The 19800-nt window shown below is 40.5% G+C and overlaps 1 protein-coding gene across 3 annotated transcripts in view; it reads left to right on the top strand.

Annotated features, from left to right (window-relative positions):
- adamts18 (ADAM metallopeptidase with thrombospondin type 1 motif, 18) overlaps positions 1-16080 on the top strand; it is a 102455-nt gene extending 86375 nt beyond the window's left edge. For all 3 annotated transcript variants that reach the window (XM_055012342.1, XM_023265998.3, XM_055012353.1), the window contains 5 exons: positions 153-347; positions 8362-8432; positions 8613-8778; positions 11817-12015; positions 14215-16080. In XM_055012342.1, coding sequence (XP_054868317.1) covers positions 153-347; positions 8362-8432; positions 8613-8778; positions 11817-12015; positions 14215-14330 — 747 coding nt within the window. In that variant the 3' untranslated portion in view covers positions 14331-16080. The remainder of the gene's footprint in view (positions 1-152; positions 348-8361; positions 8433-8612; positions 8779-11816; positions 12016-14214) is intronic.
- Positions 16081-19800: the final 3720 nt, after the last annotated feature.

Genomic DNA, 19800 nt, shown 5'->3' with positions numbered 1-19800 from the left:
TGTGTTTGTGTCTTTGTGTGTGTGCAAAGGATTTAATCTGTATATAGTCATTAAACCTTTGCTTGCTCAATTATTAATGACCGCAGGATCATCTATGCATTTGACTTTTGCTCCTAAATAACTTCTTTTACTTTGTCCTTGTGTGCTGTCAGTGCTCTAAATCCTGTGGTCGTGGACTGAGGAAGCGAAGTGTGTTCTGCCGCAGCACTGATCCAGGGGCCAAAGCTGTAGTGGTGCCCGACAGCATGTGCAGACAGCACCACAGACCCAAAGCCCAGGAGACCTGCATCCAGCGGCGATGCCCCAGGAACGAGAGGCTGCAGTGGATCCCCACTCTCTGGGGAGAGGTGAGGACAAAGGAGATATGAAACTCGAGGAAAGTAGAAGTAAAGTGAATTTTACGGCAACAGTCACAGCAAAGCACTTCAATTTGTGGTATGTTTAATTGATTTGTGGTGTGAAGGTTTCACTCTAAATGCAGATGTAACTTGAAACATCCCCAGCTCACGTATGACTCGCAAATCTATGAAACATGAAGAGTAAACAGCAAGCTTTGATGCTAGTCCCTCAGAATTACGAATACAACACTCTTTCTAGCTCTCCCATTTTTCAAAAACATTTAACAATCATACAGGGAGAAATCCATCACAGAACAGAGAGAGCAGTTTCACAGTCAGCAGTCTCAGTAGACTAGAATGCAACACACTTCAGCTGGAACTATCATTACTGCTCAGCATCACATCCCCACGCTGAGCTTGTTGAAAATAGTACGAGCAAAAACACAAACTGAATTGGGAGGAGAGGAGGCAGGTTGGGAAAAATGAAAAACTGTTCGTCTGTGGTTTATGACCTGAGCAAGATGGAAATACAGATTAAAGCAGCTGCATTTGTTAAAAAAAAGAAAAGAAAAAAGCATTAATCTTTTAGGCAGTTACATTGGAAGATGTTTGCCTAGTCTAGTAGTCTTATAGTGATGCATCATTCTGGGTTGGGTTCAGAGTCAATTTAAACTACTCTGAAGCTGTAAATACGCTGCTGGCTTGCAGGACTGGAATGTTCTTATTTACTGAACCTTGCGAAACACCATTTCTGTCTTTTTTTGCAGTATATAGATGTACCAGCTGGTGGTTACTTTTAGGGCTCCAGCTATCGATTATTTTAGTAATCGAGTATTCTATCAATTATTCTTGCGAGTAATCCGATTCTGTGCTAGGCACGCGCATTATAGCATCAAAAGCGGTAGTCAGTGTGCTGTGCAACAGAAATAACCATCCTGGTGGAAGACGGGTGGACATCTGCGGTGTATTGTACATATATAGTATAGTACAGGGGTATTGTACATATACAGTATAGTACAGGGGTATTCTAATAAAACTCAAAGCCATGGGAACCCCACATGTATTTAGTTGGTGTTGCAGAAATCACATAAATATGTGATAAATGTGTGTTTTTTTTAAAGGTACAGACTCATAATCTAAACAGGAGCTAATTACTACACGAGATAGTAGCTAGGCTACAAGCTAAGCTAGACTGGGTACTGGACTGGAACAGAGAACGGGCTGTAGGCAAGGCTGGCAGAAAGCATCCAGATGGAGAAGATGGTGAATGGTGGAATGGAGACAGAGACGAGCAGGTGCTGCGTGATGTACAGAGAGTGGCGTTTTCGGGGACTGATCCAGAATCAGGTAGGAATGGAGCAGGTTACTGGACAGCAGCCAGGTGGGATGCAAACTACAGAGCAAGAAAACAGAATTAGAGTCTGGCCAGGATCATAAGAGCTGAATGGAGAACTAGGAGCGAAACACTGATTGGGTTGTTCAACAATCCGGTGACGACTGATGGCAAAGCCCCGCTTATATGGTGAGGGAGAGGTAGATGATCAGATTGCTCCCACCTGCGTGATTACCGATAGGCAACACCTGATCACAGTGCCACACACCAAGCTCACGCCCACCTGGAGAGAGAAAAACTGCCACTATGTGGCATTAGATGCAGCAGACGTAACACTGACAGAACACAAATAAGAAAACTGATTAATTTCTTAGTATTTATTACAGAAAATATTCAATCAGTAGCATTAGTTTCACATTGATTTGGCCACAAATTAAAGTGATTTCCTTCATTATGAGATAGTGTCAGACCTACATGTACTTCATGTATCATGTCTGAATATATGAAGTTTAATAGTTTTATTGTGTAGCTGTCTGTTAGAAATAATCAGCTGCACTAATCGGTAAAATAAATAAGAATTAATAATTTCCAGTAGCAGCTTTTTACTGTCATAATTTTTTATGTTCCTCATTGTACTCCATTAAAACAACCTGTTGACTGAAGCAGCTGAACACCATCTGTGTCATTTTGTGCAGAAAACGAGTCAAATGATGCGTTAAATGCTCTTGTTAGTGTTGACAATTTTGAAGCAGAAAGTCTGAGTTGACAAAGAAAATTGAAAACTACCTTCATACCTGGACTCTGACTGAGGTTTTAGTTTTTGTCAACCCACACAAAGAAAGTCTGACTATGTTAAACTGCCTTCATAGTTCAGCCTCTGATCTGATAACACCATAAACACTAGAAAAGCTGTACCAATTAAAATAGAAGAGTCCATTCAGATTTAAAATGCCCTTGTAATTTATTGATTATAGGTCCGGGTCCATATAGGAGGAAATCTGGGTCCGGACTCGGACCACTGTTGGCCAGTTAGTGACCTGGGGTCTAGAATGTGGTGGATTAACAAGAAGCCTCGATTCAGAGAATTTTGCCTTGAGGAATTTTAGTAATCAAATTACTCAAATAACTTGAAGAATCGTTTCAGCCCTAGTTACTTTTGTTCTGCCTGATCATGCTTAGCTACAACTGATCCGGTTTCCATAAAGCATCATTGAGTTCACTGTCCCTTTAGAAACCCTCAGTCCAGCCCTGGTTTGATGCTGAGAAAGAACCAAATTCCTCAGAATAACTATTTGCCTTGTGACACTTTCACTTTGTGTAGATTCAATGTTTCCCACTGTAACAGTGCTAATTGGGGAGTAAAGTTGTGCTGAAGAATTGAGAAACCGGAATATTTATAACAGATGACTGATGGCTACAAGTTGATTATCTTTAACAAACTTCTGAAGACTATGTGACTGATCTTTGTACAGAGGAGTTAACAATGGCTAATGCCACTGATCTGTCTCAGTTGGATTGTTGGCCCACCCAGAAACAGAACGGAGTTTGAAATATTTCTTATATATTTGACACTTCAGAACATCTTTTGTTTCTAAATCCTCAAACTCCTGATCATTTTTAGGTTTACATGAAAATATGGTAGATTTTTCATGTGATCACAGACTTTTGCACCCCACTGTGTCTTTTACACTTTTAAAAGTGCATTGCTTTCCCCTCAAATGTTGTCACTTCAGTCCTAGGATTATGAAGAGCACATTGCCAACAAATTGTGTATTAGACAGTATACTACACTGAAGATTTACCTATGATTTCCACAATGTGCTGTCTATCCAAAGCTTATTAACTCCCTAAATACATGGACGTGTTGTATCCATTTTTGAAGAATTGTTTTATACTCGGGAAGTACAAATACTAGTTCAGGTAGCATATTAAATTCAGCCCTTGTGCCAGAAATGAGTGAATTCTTACCTGCCTTGCTGCTGTAAAGTCCTCTTTGTTCTCATTAATGTTAAGTGCAGTAGTTTGAGTGAGAGAAGCGGAGACTACATTGTAGGATCCACCAGCCATTATCAACAGTGAAACAGAACCAGAGCAGGTTTTGTTTATTCCCCCGCCTATAGCTCTGGAGTCCTAACACCTCTGCAGCCACAGGATGGAGACGGGCTCCCCCTTTGATCAGCGAGGCAAGAGGGACACCAGGACACCACGCCAGATGTGGAACATGTCTGACATGAGGGTGCAAAGCATTGAGTCAGCAGGAAGCGAGCACGAGATCAGACATTAAAGCAGGCATGTCCAAAGTCCGGCCCGGGGGCCAATCACTGCCCACGGTAAAATTTCATATGGCCCGCAACTTCGGTCTTATAATGTATTATTTATGGCCCGCTAGCACTGTCTAACAGAATAAATAAATCACAAAACTTTAAAATGTACTTCCTCCTTTCACCACATGGTGGCAGCACCACTTTAATGCTATCTGGCTCTGCATCCTTGCCGCAAACCCTTCTCCGCTCATTACTGCCATGGCGACTGCAAAGAAAAAGAGGAAAGTTGATAGTGAGGGGCGTCGCTTTCAGGAAAGATGGGAATTACAGTACTTCTTCACTGAACATCGAGGCAAATGTGTTTGTCTTATTTGTCAAGAGACTGTTGCCTTGTTTAAAGATTTTAACATAAAGAGACACTACCAAACTAAACATGCTAACACATACGACAAGCTAACAGGGAGTGACCGCGCTGAAAAAGTGAAACAACTCCAAGCTGCTCTGGCATCACAACAGCAATTCTTCACGCGGGCCTGTGAGTCAAAGGAAAGTATCACCACAGCAAGCTACGAAGTGGCCATGTTAATAGCTAAACATGGCAAACCTTTCACTGAAGGTACATTTATCAAAGACTGTGTCATGAAAATGGTGGAGAACGTTTGCCCCGAGAAGAAGCAAGAATTTATGAATGTTTGCCTGGCACGTAACACTGTGGCATGGAGAGTCGAGGACATATCATCAGATATTAAGAGACAACTGGGGGACAGTTTGATTATTTCTCATTAGCCTGCGATGAAAGCACCGATGCATCTGACACTGCAAAGCTCTTGATTTTTTTAAGAGGAGTTGATGACAACATGAACGTAACAGAGGAGCTGCTTGACCTCCAAAGCCTTAAAGGCCAAACCAGAGGAATAGATTTTTTCATTTCTGTTTGTGAAGCTGTTGATGATCTGAAACTACCATGGAATAAAGTTTCTGGGATCATTACCGATGGTGCGCCTGCCATGGCTGGTGAGCGAAGTGGATTGTCCACACTGATCTGCAATAAAGTCAGCGAAGAAGGAGGTAACGCTATTAAACTTCACTGTATAATTCACCAGCAGGCTCTCTGCGCCAAACATCTCAAATTTGATCATGTTATGAAATCAGTGGTAAAGGCAGTCAATTCTATTCGCTCTAAAGCTCTACACCACCGACAGTTTCGGCAGTTCTTGCTTGACATTCAGGCTGAATACGGAGACATAATATATCACAACGATGTAAGGTGGCTAAGTCGGAGGTCCACAATGCAGCGATTTTTCTCTCTCAGAGAGGAAATTGGACGTTTTTTGGTGAAAAGGGGCCACCGATGGAAGAACTGTCCGATCCTGTATGGCTGGCAGATTTGGCTTTTTTGGTTGACATAACGAAGCATCTGAATGCGCTGAATGTTAATCTGCAAGGACAAGATGCAATGGTGAGCCAGCTGTACGCTCACATCAAGGCCTTTGGAACCAAGCTGCAACTTTTCCAAAGACACTTGTCCCAAACAGAGCCCTGCACCGCGCACTTCCCAGCTTTGAAAGAGATCATCGACAGTTTCCCACAGGACAACATCAGTGTGCAAATGATGAGTTATACAACAGCTATCGCATCTCTTTCTGTGGAATTTAACAAACGCTTTCGGGATTTTGCAGTTATTGAAAAGGACATGTTGCTTTTCTCTTCTCCCTTCTCCGTGGACCCTGATGATGCTCCTCCACAGTTGCAGCTGGAGCTCATTGAGCTGCAGTGTGATGATGAGCGGCGCGGTAAACACCAGCAGCTTTCTCTTGTTGAATTTTACAGGCAGCTGGATAAAGGCAGGTTTCCAGAAATGCGAACATTTGCTAAGAAAATGTTGAGCTTATTCAGCTCCACATATTTGTGTGAGCAGACATTCTCTGTCATGAACTTAAACAAGAACCGACTGAGGTCAAAACTAAGTGACTCCCACTTACGTGACATTTTACGCATCTCAACTACTTCCCTCAAACCAGACCTGGCCTCTTTACTGAAATCCAGATCTCAGTATCACCCTTCTCATTAGTGTCAGCAAGTTTTTGGTTTCTTGATCAATCTGAAATTGAATGTTTTGAATCTGTCACTATTAACAGTGAAAAGCCAAAAGCATACTTATGCACTTGTACTTATGGCACTTTTTTCATTTTATTAAACATCTTGAATAAGGTTTGGTTGTAACTGTTGATGTTGTGTACCTGTAGATGTGACACAAACTATTACTCTGAAAGATCTTGTAAAAGACAAGAGCAAAATTTACTTGTTTTAAACTTTAATGATAACAGACAACTTTGCATTACATATAACTCCAGTTTAAAATGTTCATGAGGCAAAGATATTTATCAGACTCATGGAAATTTAAGGTATTACATACAGTTCAATGTTCAATGTTATCTGACTCTACAGATATGATTTAAAGGCAGAATTGTGTTTTTAGAGTTGTTCACGTCTGCCTGATTGGCTTATATTTGGTTGCACTGCCATTTGAAAAATAAAGAGAATTGTGACAATGAAAATTTGTTGTTTTGTAATAGTGTACATTTGCATGTAACTTTTTTGGTTAAAAAAACATCAGAAGGAACTACTGGCCCCCGGGCATCTTCACTTTATCAAATCTGGCCCTCTTCGCAAAAAGTTTGGACACCCCTGCTTTAAAGGATTCCTCTATACAGACTCCCAGGATGTGAATTGGGCCTGTCTCCAACCAAGAGGCTGGGTTAGACCCCCAGTCACTACCTGGCCTCCAAGGAACCAAATTGCTACCAATCAACATTCTGACTGATTCCTGAGCCATTGAAGGGGGGAGGCTCAGAAACCTGGAGGACAACTTCAAAGACATTCCACTCACTGACAAAGGAACTCTGGACTCACATCAGAACTAACAAAGACAATCATCCCACAATTCTGGACTAAACTCCTTTTTATGTACATCCATTTCACAAGAACAAGTGAACTCTTCAATAACTTCATGATCAATCCACATCTTGCCTTGCCTTTAATCTTTATTTCTCCTGATTAGTATCAATATGATAATTCATAACGTTCATTTGGTATCATTCTGATCCACTTTTCGTCAGTAATGCACCTAGATAAATCATGTTCACCAAACAACAATATATTTGGAGTTACAGACACCACAGAAATTACCTGAAAATGTAACTCTGTGAAGGACATCTGGACATTAGCCCTCCCTGACGGAGGATGTACCAGACCCCTGCTGAGTTAATGATATGCAAAGGTCCACTTTAAAGGACCACATATGAAAGTACCACTTTGAGTCCTCCTTAACCCGAGTCTTCCAACCCAAGAGTCCTATGTTCGAAGAAAGAGCTCTCCTTCTCCCGACTCTGAGGCTCCACTCTGTCCACCACTGTTCTGACCCACATCAATAAAGGCCGACCGGACCATCCACCGAGGCAGCATCATCATCATCGTCATCATCATCATCACGGCATGCAAGTACCTTTCAGTCACTGGAACTTGGTACAACTTTCTCAAATTTACAGGCTAACAAATTAGCCTACTACCAAATTGACGGCTGCTTTCAGGTGTGGTCTATTTTTCCCTTTCCCTCAGAACACCATATTTCAAGCGTAATATTAATGCCAGTGTTACGTTAAAATATTGTGTTCTCTTCCTTCCTTTTCCCATCATTCACATTTAACCCTCTTATTTGTTTTGTGTTGATGTTGTTCGTCTGAATGTGTGTTATTGTTGTTGTCATTGTTTAGTTTAGTTTAATAAATGTACATAAATATAAGTTCAGTGCCTCAATTGTTTTGTTGTTCACATTTTGGTGCCTAACTTGTATAGATTCCAGCTACCTCAATTTTATAAATAACCTGCCAAGCTAAATAATTCCCCTTACAATTCCTGAAGCTCTTCTTGACAGCGCAACAAGAAGTGTTTCATGTGCTGCATTATTATATTTGTCTAATCTAAATACTTCGCTGGTCGAATATCAGGTAAACTATATAATAATTCTGCATAAAATCCTTAACCCCATTTGAGCAAACATTTACCCTACATTTTAATATTGTTGGAGAAACATTATTAATAATCTTACAGTTATATTTAGTGGAGAAACTAACCCTTACAAACACATATTAAGAAATCCTACAACGTGCTTCATGTTGCTGAATATGAAATGAAAAAGGTCAGTGTAAGGTTCGAAGCAAGAGATAAAACACAGTGAAGACACATACACACTCTCTACTCATCATGTATAATGGCTGAAAAATACTCAGTAAAGCATTTTGGCCCTGTTACTTCAGCTATAAGTGAGCTTGTGGTGTCTTCTACTAAAAGAATCCTGCACATCACGTACACACATTCACAGAGTTCATTTTCTAAAATTGTCCCTCCTGCCTGCACTCTGTTTCAGTGTTCCAGGTCTTGTGGTTCAGGCATCCAGAAGAGAGAGCTTCGCTGTGGGGAGAGAGACTCACAGGGAGGGTATGTGTCTGCAACTACACATCAAGACATCCTTCACAATTTAATAGATCTGCACAGATGCTTGAGATCCCACTGTGGCATCTGTGGACTATTCTCTGAGTCAGAATTTCAATGTTTTCAAAATGGGAAGCTCTGTTGGAACAGACATTTTGAGCAGAAAGCCTGTCCTCTCTCAAACAGGTATGTGGAGTTCCCCGTACGAAGATGCAGGAATATGGCCAAACCTTTGGTGGATCTTCAGCAGGGCTGTAACCGAGGTCTGTGCCCAGAGATCCCTCGGGTGGTCCCTGGCAGAGCCACCTCCAGCACTGTGGTCTTAGGCTGGTACTCCTCTCCTTGGCAGCAGGTACATTTGCTAAATCCTTAGATCCAAAACTGTCAACATGAGAGACTTTAGTGTTACATGTGCATTTCACCTGGAAGTCCTCCAGTTTGAAGCTTTTCTCCCACATGTGACATCCAGTGATTACAAGTGGGATGTGTTCAAATCCTACTGCCAAAAGTTGCAAAGAGTCAATTTTTATCACTTTGTTCAAAATCTGGTCTGGAAGTAGTGGGATATGGGGATTTTGGTGTACTACTAGCTACTAGCAAAATCATCTTATTGTGTAATCAGTAGCTTCTAAGCTTCAGTCCCATCCAGACTGACACACGTTTAATTCATGTCAGGAGTCTACCTCTATGTGTTAACTCGTGTCAGCCAGCCTTCCACCAGGGTTGGACGTGGGTTGATTTTTGAATAAATGGGGTCCTTGATGAAGGTTGCCATACATGGATCAGATTGTTGATGCTGAGATGTGTGCGAGGTTGACATAAACACTTATCTCAAATGCAACGCTCACCTCAGCTCCACACTTCATTCACAATGTTATTCTCTTTTGCCAGGTTGTCATTGTAAATAAGAACTTGTTTTTTAATGAGTTTCCAGGTTAACCGTTCGAACCCCAAAACCAACTAGTTGGTTTCAAAGTTTATCTTTACACCATGTATCAGAGCCAGAAACAGTAAAAAACAGAAAAGATCCTCAGATTTTGTGGCTCCATTGGGAAAATTAACCAAATCTAAGCTTTAAATTACATTTCAACAAAATCACATTATTCTAGAGATCTGATTTCAAAAGGTACGCAAAAAAATGATTAGAACCAGATCCAGTAAAAGAAAAAAAAAATCTGCTTAATGGTGCAGCTGATAAGCCATGTTCGATTCAGCTGCAACCAACAGTCTGTGATAAGAATTCTGCAGACTCTGTTTACACAGAGCACAGACATGTATTGAAACAAATAAAAAATCATGAGTAAAAGTACTAAACTTCTTTCTGTATGTATAGAGTCACCATTTCCCCAGTAACATCTGTGGACACTTTGGAAAACGTTGGTGACATTTTTTGTAAAATTAATAAGTAAAGAAATTAAACTTTTGTGTTCGATGTATGACTTAATATTAGAGAGTAAAATGAGGCCAAAGTGAGTAAGAATCTGACAGGAGCAAAACAAAAAAAAAAAGAAAAAAGCCGAGAAACTGCATGCATTTCAAAGAATTAAATTTAAGAAAATAGCATTTTTGACTTATTAGCAGCAATACTTGCAGTAATATTCCATAGGGTGGTCACGTTAAGAATATTTACCCAAATATATACACTACCGGTCAAAAGTTTTAGAAGACCCCAATTTTTCCATTTTTTTTTTTTATTGGAAATTATGCATGTTAATGTCTCATTGTACTCTGAAATTAAAGCATTGAACAAATAAGCAAATCAAATTAGAAAAAAATTCAATTTAGAACCCAAAATGTATTCTAAACGTTTTTACTACAACCACTATTAAGCTGTGCTTGAAGATGTTGTCCTGTGAGCCGTCTATCACCAAGCTGTTGACTCTCAGAAACTTGTCTTCTGATTCTGTTGTGGCTTTGGGTCTTCCAGACCTCTTCCTGTCAGAGTTTCCCTCAGTTTCTGAGTCCCTTTTGATGGTGAAGAAAACTATGCTCACTGTTACCTTGACTTTCTTCACTATTTCTCTGTAGGAAAGTCCTACATTTTTAATTCTTTTGATGGTCTGTCTCTCTTTTCTATTTTTAATTGCCTTTTCCTCAGCATTTTTATAGCAACACACCATTTTCTGCGGTACAATGCTGTCCAAATAATGCTCTCGAGGGTATAGTGCCATGGTGTGTTCCAACACTACCTTTATGCAGACAGAGGGGATTGTAAGTAATCAAGAAAAATTGGGACACCTGTAGGATTTGGTAGCACCATCTTTCATGGCTTCATCAACCTCCATTGCGGCAGAACAGCTTTAAGTTGTTAACCCATTTCTTGTTCCCTGAAAAAAAGCTTTTTTGTATAATTCTGAAATATACATTTTTTTTCAGTTTGGGGTAACCTTATCTTTTTTTAAAACCTCTGGCAGTTCACCACTTACCTTTGTACCATTTCAAGCTATTCATTGGACTTGAAGTACTTGAATTTCAATAAAAAACTGGAAAAATTGGAGCGTTCTAAAACTTTTGACCAATAGTGTAGATGGTTGCCTGGAGTAGCTCTACATTGTCAACTGTATCCAGGATGTTTATTTTGGGTAAACATTCCCCTGAGTAGCAGCTAGTTGAACAGAGACATACACAGAAATACAGTAGTATGTTGCTGATTTGACCATTGTCCACTGTGGCACGACTGGGTCCAACACAGGTCTGTCAAAGTGGTACAAAAAAATCTATGGAAAAAAGATTCACAACATTTATTTTCCAGCTCCACATCTCTCACAAAGAAGGTAACATTATGTCTTGGCCAGAACTCTGATCACTACAAGACAGGAGACCGTGAGTGGCTCCACTGCTCCAGTATTTCTGTTTCCCCACAAACCTCAGAGACAGACTGTACAGTGTAGGTGGTGTAAGCTCACAGATGTAGCGTAGTTCTTATCCAACAGTGGAAGAGTACTTTTGTGGAATGGGCCTCAGATGAAATGAGAAAGCTCCACTCCCTTTCAGCCTTTTGGGGGAAGGTTGTGTAGGCTATGTGTTACATCATCTATTATGCAAAAAGTCTTAAGGGCAACCTCTTATAGCTCAGTGTCTTATTCTGCTTGATCTCCAGCTTGTGATCCCTGTATGTTTGCACTAGAGAAGATATCTCCTGACAGTTTGCCAGAGGGCGAGTACATGCTAGTTGGGATGTTTGTTTTCTTCATCTGTTCTTTGTCTCTGCATAGACTTTTCCTCCATCTTTTTCCCTCCCTCTTCTGCTCCCTTTATGACAACTGTTTTACTCCATGCGCTTCCAACTTTCATCTCCTTCTCCTATTTATGTCTCTGTGCCCCCTCCTCTCCTTCTCATCCTGCCTGTCTTTTTTATTCTGTTTTTCTGCTGTTTCCCTACTCTCTCAGTGCTCCGTGTCCTGTGGTGGAGGAGTCCAGACTCGATCCATCCAGTGTCTCAGACAAGGTCGCCCTGCCGCTGGCTGCCTGCCCCACCAGAGGCCTGTCACTTCTAGGGCATGTAACACACACTTCTGCCCTGCTGTTCTCCCTGCTCCGGGACAACACCCCAGCAGCCGGGTCACAGCTGCTGGACCGTCACTGAAAGGTAAATTCCTTTGAGGGGAAAAGACAAATTTATCCAGCTTCATTTCATTATAACTATAAAACACCACAGCTGGGTGGAGTGTGAGATGTCTGCTTTAATTCAGGAGTTCCTCTCAAAGACAAGCACCTCATGTTGGCACAATAGTGATCCTTAGTTGTGCATTTGCAAATTTTAGCATGCTCAGACATCAAACTAAGCTGGTCAACAGTCAACAGGACATAGTATACTCATATACAAAATCATTCACAACTGTAGCATGCTAACACAATGGCTTGAAGGAGTAAACACACTCATTATAAATACAGCATGTTAGCATTGCCAGCATATTAGCATGCCGACATGATCAACAGAAAGACAATACAATAATTTTTTGTGGATTTGGTAAAAGCCCACAGTTTCTGGTGCTACTTTCCTTTATTCATTTTGTATCATCATAAATATCTTTGGGTTGTAGATGATTGGTTAACCATCATAAATTCACAGTCTGTAGTGTAGGAAAGCCTCAGTACATTATCCTCATCTGTAAATCACTCAGAAGTCTTGTTGTCACTTCTGTCCAGACACTCACTCTGGACCAACATGTATGGGTATGGATGTGATTTGTCCATGCTTTTTCCAGCAGAGGAATATTGCTAAGCTCAGGTCTACCGCATGTCATGCTGCGATGGATACATCCTGCCTGGATCGTTTGCAAATGGTCCAAAATTCGGCTGCAGAGCTTTCAACAAGGTCTTCAAAGAGGTTTCCTGTAACTCATTCCTGACCTCTTCAGAATGATGCTCCATCTAATTTCAAATTCAGTTCATTCATATGATTACTGTTAGAGCGCTGCATTGGATATCTACTGCACCTGTATGTCACTAGTAGGTCTTTGAGGTCTTGAGATTAGAGTTGGTTATTCCTCAAACCAGAATCAAAACTGCAGATGAATGGCTTTGAAAAGGTGGCCCCTAAACTTTGGAACTCTGACACTGAACTTGGACAGCGGATAATCTTGAAAAGCAGCTGAATGTCCATTTTGTGCAACTTTAAGCCATGTTCTTTATTTATTTTTACCCCCTACCTACCCTACCGTTCAAAAGTTTGGGGTCATCCAGGCAATTTTATGTTTTCCATGAAAACTCACACTTTTATTCATGTGCGAACATAATTGCACAAGGGTTTTTTAATCATCAATCAGCCTTTCAACACAATTAGCTAACACAATGTAGCATTAGAACACAGGAGTGATGGTTGCTGGAAATGGGCCTCTGTACCCCTATGTAGATATTCCATTAAAAATCAGCCGTTTCCAGCTAGAATGATATTTACCACATTAACAATGTCTAGACTGTATTTCTGATTAATTTAATGTTATCTTCATTGAAAAAACTGCTTTTCTTTTGAAAATAAGGACATTTCTAAGTAACACCAAACTTTTGAATGGTAGTGTATTTTAAATGTTGAACTCATGCTCTTTACTTTGTGTTTCTTTTCATCTTTCATTGTGAAGCACTTTGTAACGTCTCATCTAGAAGGGGGTTATTGCAAATGTGTTTACTTGCTGGTGAAGTAGAAAATGAGGTTGCTTCAAGACTTCCTTTGGTAAAATAAAACTTTTTACTAATTTTCTACTACTCGAAAATAGAAAGCAAATATTTTCTTGGAAAATACTTGTGTGTAATTTTAATGGATAGACATGAATTTTAGGAGCTTTAAATATGTCACATTTGTTGCAGTGATGGGGCGGCACATTGGCGTGGTGGTTAGCACGTTCACCTTGCAGCTAGAAGGTCCCCGGTTCACATCCTGGCCCTCTTGGGATCTGCATGGGGTTTGCATATTCTCTCTGTACATGCGTGGGTTTTCTCCAGTACTCTGGCTTCCTCCCACAGTCCAAAAACATGCTGAAATTAATTGGTGATTCTAAATTGTCCGTGGGTGTGAATGCGAGTGTGGCTGTTTGTCTCTATATGTAGCCCTGTGATAGACTGGTGACCTGTCCAGGGTGTCCCCTTCCTTCACTTAAAGTAAGCTGGGATAGACTCCAGCCCCCTGCCATCCTAATGAGGATTAAGCGATGTATAGATAATGGATGGATGTTTTGGTGAAATTTGGCATTTTTCTCACCTAAACAATCAGTGAACTGTTAGATTAAACAATACTTAGCGGCTGCAGCCAGTTTGACCTGTCTCTTATCTTTTTTTTTTCCCTCTGCAGCTGAACACTGTGTGGACCACTTCAGCTGGTGCCACTTGGTCCCCCAGCATGGTGTTTGTAACCACAAGTTCTATGGACAGCAGTGCTGCAAGTCCTGCTCCAGTAAGAAGCCATAGAGCTCTGACACTTCTGAGTATGTGGCACCCAGCCTCTAAGGAAAGCACCACCCACAGAGGCCGCTTGTGGGCGACTACCTACTACACACAGAACTGCACTCAACAGTGTGTGTTTTTTTTCCTGGAGTACTTGACTAAATGCATTTTGTAAAGAAATAAAAGAGAGAACACGTGGGCTCTCCTAAAGAAGGCAATGTGGCTGCTAATGCTCTTCTGCCAAAGCGGTTTCATCAGGTCACTGATCACATTGGACCTGGAAAGACAGTGAAAATCACATCTGAAGACTTGTTGATGTAATATACATGTTGTCATTTTGTTGAGTATTTTCCTTCTGAAACCTCTGACACTAGAAAGCCTTCAGGACAATAGGAAAGGACAATAGTGTTTTTAGCTTGCTTACATGTTGTATATTTAAAGGCGTCTAGTTTCATATGCCTTTATTTAAGTTATTTTGGGTCGTAATATATGATTTTACATTTTGTCTGGTGTACAGTGGATCTGTGACATGTTATTTCTGTGTTTGGATGTACCACAGGTGTGCCAGTCACCCTTGGATCCATGTTGAGATTTTATTTGAGGTGTTAGTAATCAGTGATCTGCACCTCTCCTTCACATGTTATCTGCTTGTTCGTGTTTACTACTGCTGGATCCACCAGAACACATTTTTCCTGTGCATTCCATTCTTGGTAACGTTATGAAAACATTTGATATGAAACATTTTATTCAGCTCCGTTGTAAGTGGTTGTTTTTATCTCTGCCGTATCGCTATGCTAAATAACTTAAACATCTCTGTCATTCTTTTCTTTCTCGCATTCTCTATCAATTACCGCCACAAGGTGAATAATGAGCGAGGCTGTCTGCAGGCCTGGGGGAGAGGGGAAGAGGTGAAGAGGGAGAGAAGAGGATGATTGCCGGGTGAGCGTGGGTGCAGTCTAGATAGCAAGAGGTTTTGCATGTTGAATAAGGACAGTGTAGGTGTGCTTACCACAGATGTCTGGTCAAAATAAAGAGAAGTGGCAGGTGGAGCCTCACATAAGAGATGGTGCACTTTTGTCAGCTTGATGTTGATCGGCTCACAGCAAAAAATTGTTTGAATGCTTTACTTCACTCATAGAAGCAAGCACGTGTCCTGCACTCTGATCATAAAAAGAAATCAAGTGATAACTTGAGATTATGCTCCTCACTTTTAACCATGGCACTCTTACTCAGTGAGCACTGAATGGTTTACAGGTCAAACAACATGTGGATATCAAAATGTTTTTTTACAGATGAATGTACTTCAGTGTGATGCACTTGACTTTGAAATGCAATCATTGAAGTGCTATTGGAAAAGGTTACGGTATATTTAACCATCACTATCACCTTTTCTTTATTATTCCGCCAAGGAGCGGTGGAGTTATGTGACGATCGGCATACATGTGTCTGTGAATCTGTCTGTCAGTGTGAAACATTACTCAAAAACGGACTAACGGATTTGGATGAAATTTTCAGGGGAAATCAGAAATGGCACAAGGACCACCTCATTAAATTTTCACAATGATGCAGCTTATAGTCTGGATCCACGGCTTTGTGAAGGATTTCCCATTGCAATATATAGCTGCCGACACAGCGTCACTGTAACCATGACGTGAACACTGTGTCAGTTACCTGCTGGCGATCACATGATTGTGATCCTACTACAAATTGACTGTGATGTATCAGTTGGAAATCATACAAGGAACAAATAATTAAACTGTGGGGTGTTTCTGAATTCCATCAATTCCTGCCGCCTGCTACGTATTTCGGTCACGCAGTAGCAAACCTCAGCCTGACAATGGTGAAGCTCCTGATGTTTCTCAAAGCCTTTATTTACGTTCAGCCATCAGCCTTATTTTGAACACAAACTCACCTTTCTGTCCTTCACTCCTTTCTTCAGGAAACACCGTGAGAGCTTGTCCCCATTGCAGCTAGGTGCTTATAAGTTTATACACATCCTTCCAAGGTCACTTTAAATTGCATTTCACTACAGATTATCATATTCCATTAGATTTTCCAAAATCAGTAACATATTTTAAATAATTTGGATTACTTCCACATGGCCTTACATTATTATTTTATTGCATGTTACTCTATGGATGAATGTGACATTCACACAATACTGTTACCTAAAGCAGAGTGAACTTCGGTGTCATTCTGACCCAATTTTTCCTTGAGCCTTTATTTTTCATAGCATCAGATAAGAAACCAGTCAACAAAGATGAAAATAAAGCTATGTGAGTTTATAATTCCATAATATTTTCTTTTCATTTTGTTGTCTTGCAAATAAAACAGCAGAAGAGAGACCGTTTTTAGACAGCTTTTACTTCAAAGTCTGTTTTTCAGAGCAAAACATAGGTGAAAAAGATGCAAACATCACCAACAAAAATCTGCCAGTTGCATGAACAAGACCAGACTCATATCTAAATGAATGGGGATAGAGCCATAGCTAATTTCAGTGATCACTGAGACATCAAAGATACAGAATCAACAGTCAAATATGAATAAAATCACCTTAAAAGATTAGATGACTTTGCCATAAAATAAAGCTTTATGAGCATTTTTCCCCACTAGCAATACTTGTGACATCGCACTAGATCTGCAACAAAGCAAATGGCTGGATGTTTCACAGTTTGGCCATTACAAAGCAAAAGGGTGGGAAATGTATCATGTAACCACCATCTTCTATCATAAAGTTCTATTCATGATTCTTTAAGTGGTGAATCTCTCACTGTCTCTGAACAGTTCTAGTTCTCAAATGGTTGTTTAAAAGTTTACAGAATTTAAGTAGGTATAGCTTATTGGATAGAAGTTATTGACCAACTACACTGTACACATCATACATTGTGAAATGTATGATGTGTTCAGTGGTTTGTTTGTTAGCTAGAACTCCTTTGCAAGCTGGCTACCATGCCAACAGTGCTAACAGGCTAATCTGCATCAGCTAGCAGTTTGGCTAAGTAGGTAACTCACTGGGTTCCCTGCAGAACAATGAGGCTAACAGGCTGGTAGCCCCTCCAGGTTACCCCTCTTCACTGTGTTGCTGCTGTCTTGCCACTGTTGTGCTTTGAATTTTTCCTGGTGTACGCATTGCCTCTCATTCCCTGGACTCTTGGCTATTGAGCACAAACTTTGTGCAAGTGCCTCCTTTACAACAGCAAAACATTTGTGGCAAATTTGTGGTGGATTTGCAAAAACAATAAAAAAGAATTTTTCCAGAAAATTCTGTCACAAATTTGCCAATATTTGCCAATAGTAGCAACCTTCCAACTACTTTCTTAAAATACTTAGAAATTTGTCATTGCTGGCAAACATGATTTCCCGGTGGCTTCACGACAGATTTGTCAGAAGTGCTAAATCTCGGATAGTCTTTGGGTAGCAAGTTTGCCTTTTAAGTGCAAGATCATATTTTCATATGCAGTATGAGATCTGTGGCAAAGTTGTGGTGAACTTCTGATTAACTTGTGCAAAACTGATGGTAGGCTGGCAGCAAGTTCACTAAAAATTCCAAGTTTTTTAATTTTATATCAACATTGATTTTCATGGTACTTGAATGGTGGAGCCACACAACAAGAAGGTTGTGGGTTCAAATCTGCTGGTTGGCTGTTCTTATGTCTGTGTGGGTTTCCTCTTGGTGCTCTGGCTTCCTCCAACAGTCCTAAGACATGCATGATAGGATATATGGTGATTCTAAATGGTGTGAATATGAGGATGAGTGAGGATGAGCCCAATCACAGCCAGTGTCACATCCTGAATTTAGTCTGCTCTACTGGTCTTACAATACATCAGCTCTGACCACCTGACAGTGATTTTGGACACTGACATCCGTATCCCCATCCTAAAGGATAAATGCCAAATATCCCTCAGAAATCTTAAATCTATTTTTCCCTTGATTCTATTGTAAAAGGTCTGCATCCCTTGATTCACTATCTGTTAGTCCCTCTAATCTTGTCAGCAGTTTCAAGGAGACCCTTTTCTCCTGCCTTAACCACTTGGCTCCCATTAAATCAGAATAATCTCATTCACACACTCGGCTTGCAGGTATACACCTGAACTTTACCAAATGAAATCCCTTAAGCACCATATTGAAAGACTTGGCTAAAAACTGGTGTAACCATGAATCTTGATTCCTTCTCAGACTACCTTCAACAATACAAAGACACTCTCATCACAACTCAGCCTGCCTCTTATTCACACCTCACACATTCTGACTTCAACAATAAATACTCCTTAAACCCAAAGACCACATTTCCTTTAAGCTTTATGAAGTATTTAAACAAATACATGGCATATTTGCATTTCATTTTAAAGTTAGCAACTAGCCATAAACATAGTGAAATATTCAGCCAATGAAAAGTTGAATGATTCTCTCTCATGTTACACATAGTTCCTTTAAAACCTGCATTAATTTACATTTTGGCCACTTGAGGGCAATGTAAGACCTGACAAATGTAATTCCAGTATTTTCTCACCTGTTGCCTCTACCAACGTCTGAGACATAAATACTGCTCTTTATCTGATAAATTCCTCCACTTCAAACTAGTTGCTAACTTTAAAAGTCTGTTAATTAGTGTGGGGTAGGCTGTATAGCTAACAATACTTATCAGAGCTGTGAGAGAAAATGAAAATATTAAAGCTGCAGCCCATAAAAGCAAAACAAGGGGCTTAAAGATGCTAAAATGCTCCCTAGAGCTGATAGGAAACAGAGTTTGCTGATGAATCGCTTTTGGTTTTATCAATACAGAAGAGCCCTTTCAGACGAAATATGACAATTTAATCTTTTTGTGATGGGGCAGCTTTAAAGTTTGTACAGCATTAAGTGCCATTAGGTATGCTAAACTGCCTTGCCTTCTCTATGAACACCATGATTATCGCGCCCAGTTAGACACTCAATGCCAGTTATTTCTCTGGTCACTCAGTGGGCGTCTGCTTGCATTATTATTGGCCTCTTTATAACTTTAGACATTTGATATCTTTTTGCCCCTCTCAAAACTTTCATAACTAGAAGCATGCTGAGATTTATGCTACCAAACTGTGTTTTTCTTATGGTGATTATGCCACCCTTTCTCACACTGCAGGGGCTGCGATTGCTCTTTAATCAAACCATCTGCATGAATCACGGAGCCTGGAGTCCTCACATCATCTCAGCTGCATGCTGTTTACTGGCACGCTGTGAGCCAGACACCACAAGCTGGGGCCGATGCACATACAAGTATGACGTCTTGGCTAACATACACAAATGTAACATGTTCACTGAGCATTAGACTGACTGTGGAGGTACGTGGATGAGAGGATGCTTGCGTAATTTGGCTGTGCATGCACATTTTACATGCTTTCTCGGCTGCATGCCTGCGTTTGCTGCTTGAATTCATACATTTACAAGTATGTGCCGGTTTCTTAAAAGGAGAGAGAGTGTTTGTACAATACATATGTATGTTCCTACATCCCAGCTTGT

Source organism: Amphiprion ocellaris, chromosome 1, assembly GCF_022539595.1.
Source record: "Amphiprion ocellaris isolate individual 3 ecotype Okinawa chromosome 1, ASM2253959v1, whole genome shotgun sequence".
Classification (NCBI taxonomy): domain Eukaryota; kingdom Metazoa; phylum Chordata; class Actinopteri; family Pomacentridae; genus Amphiprion; species Amphiprion ocellaris.
Note: the sequence above shows the minus strand (reverse complement) of the source record. Positions and strands in the feature narration are given on the sequence as shown.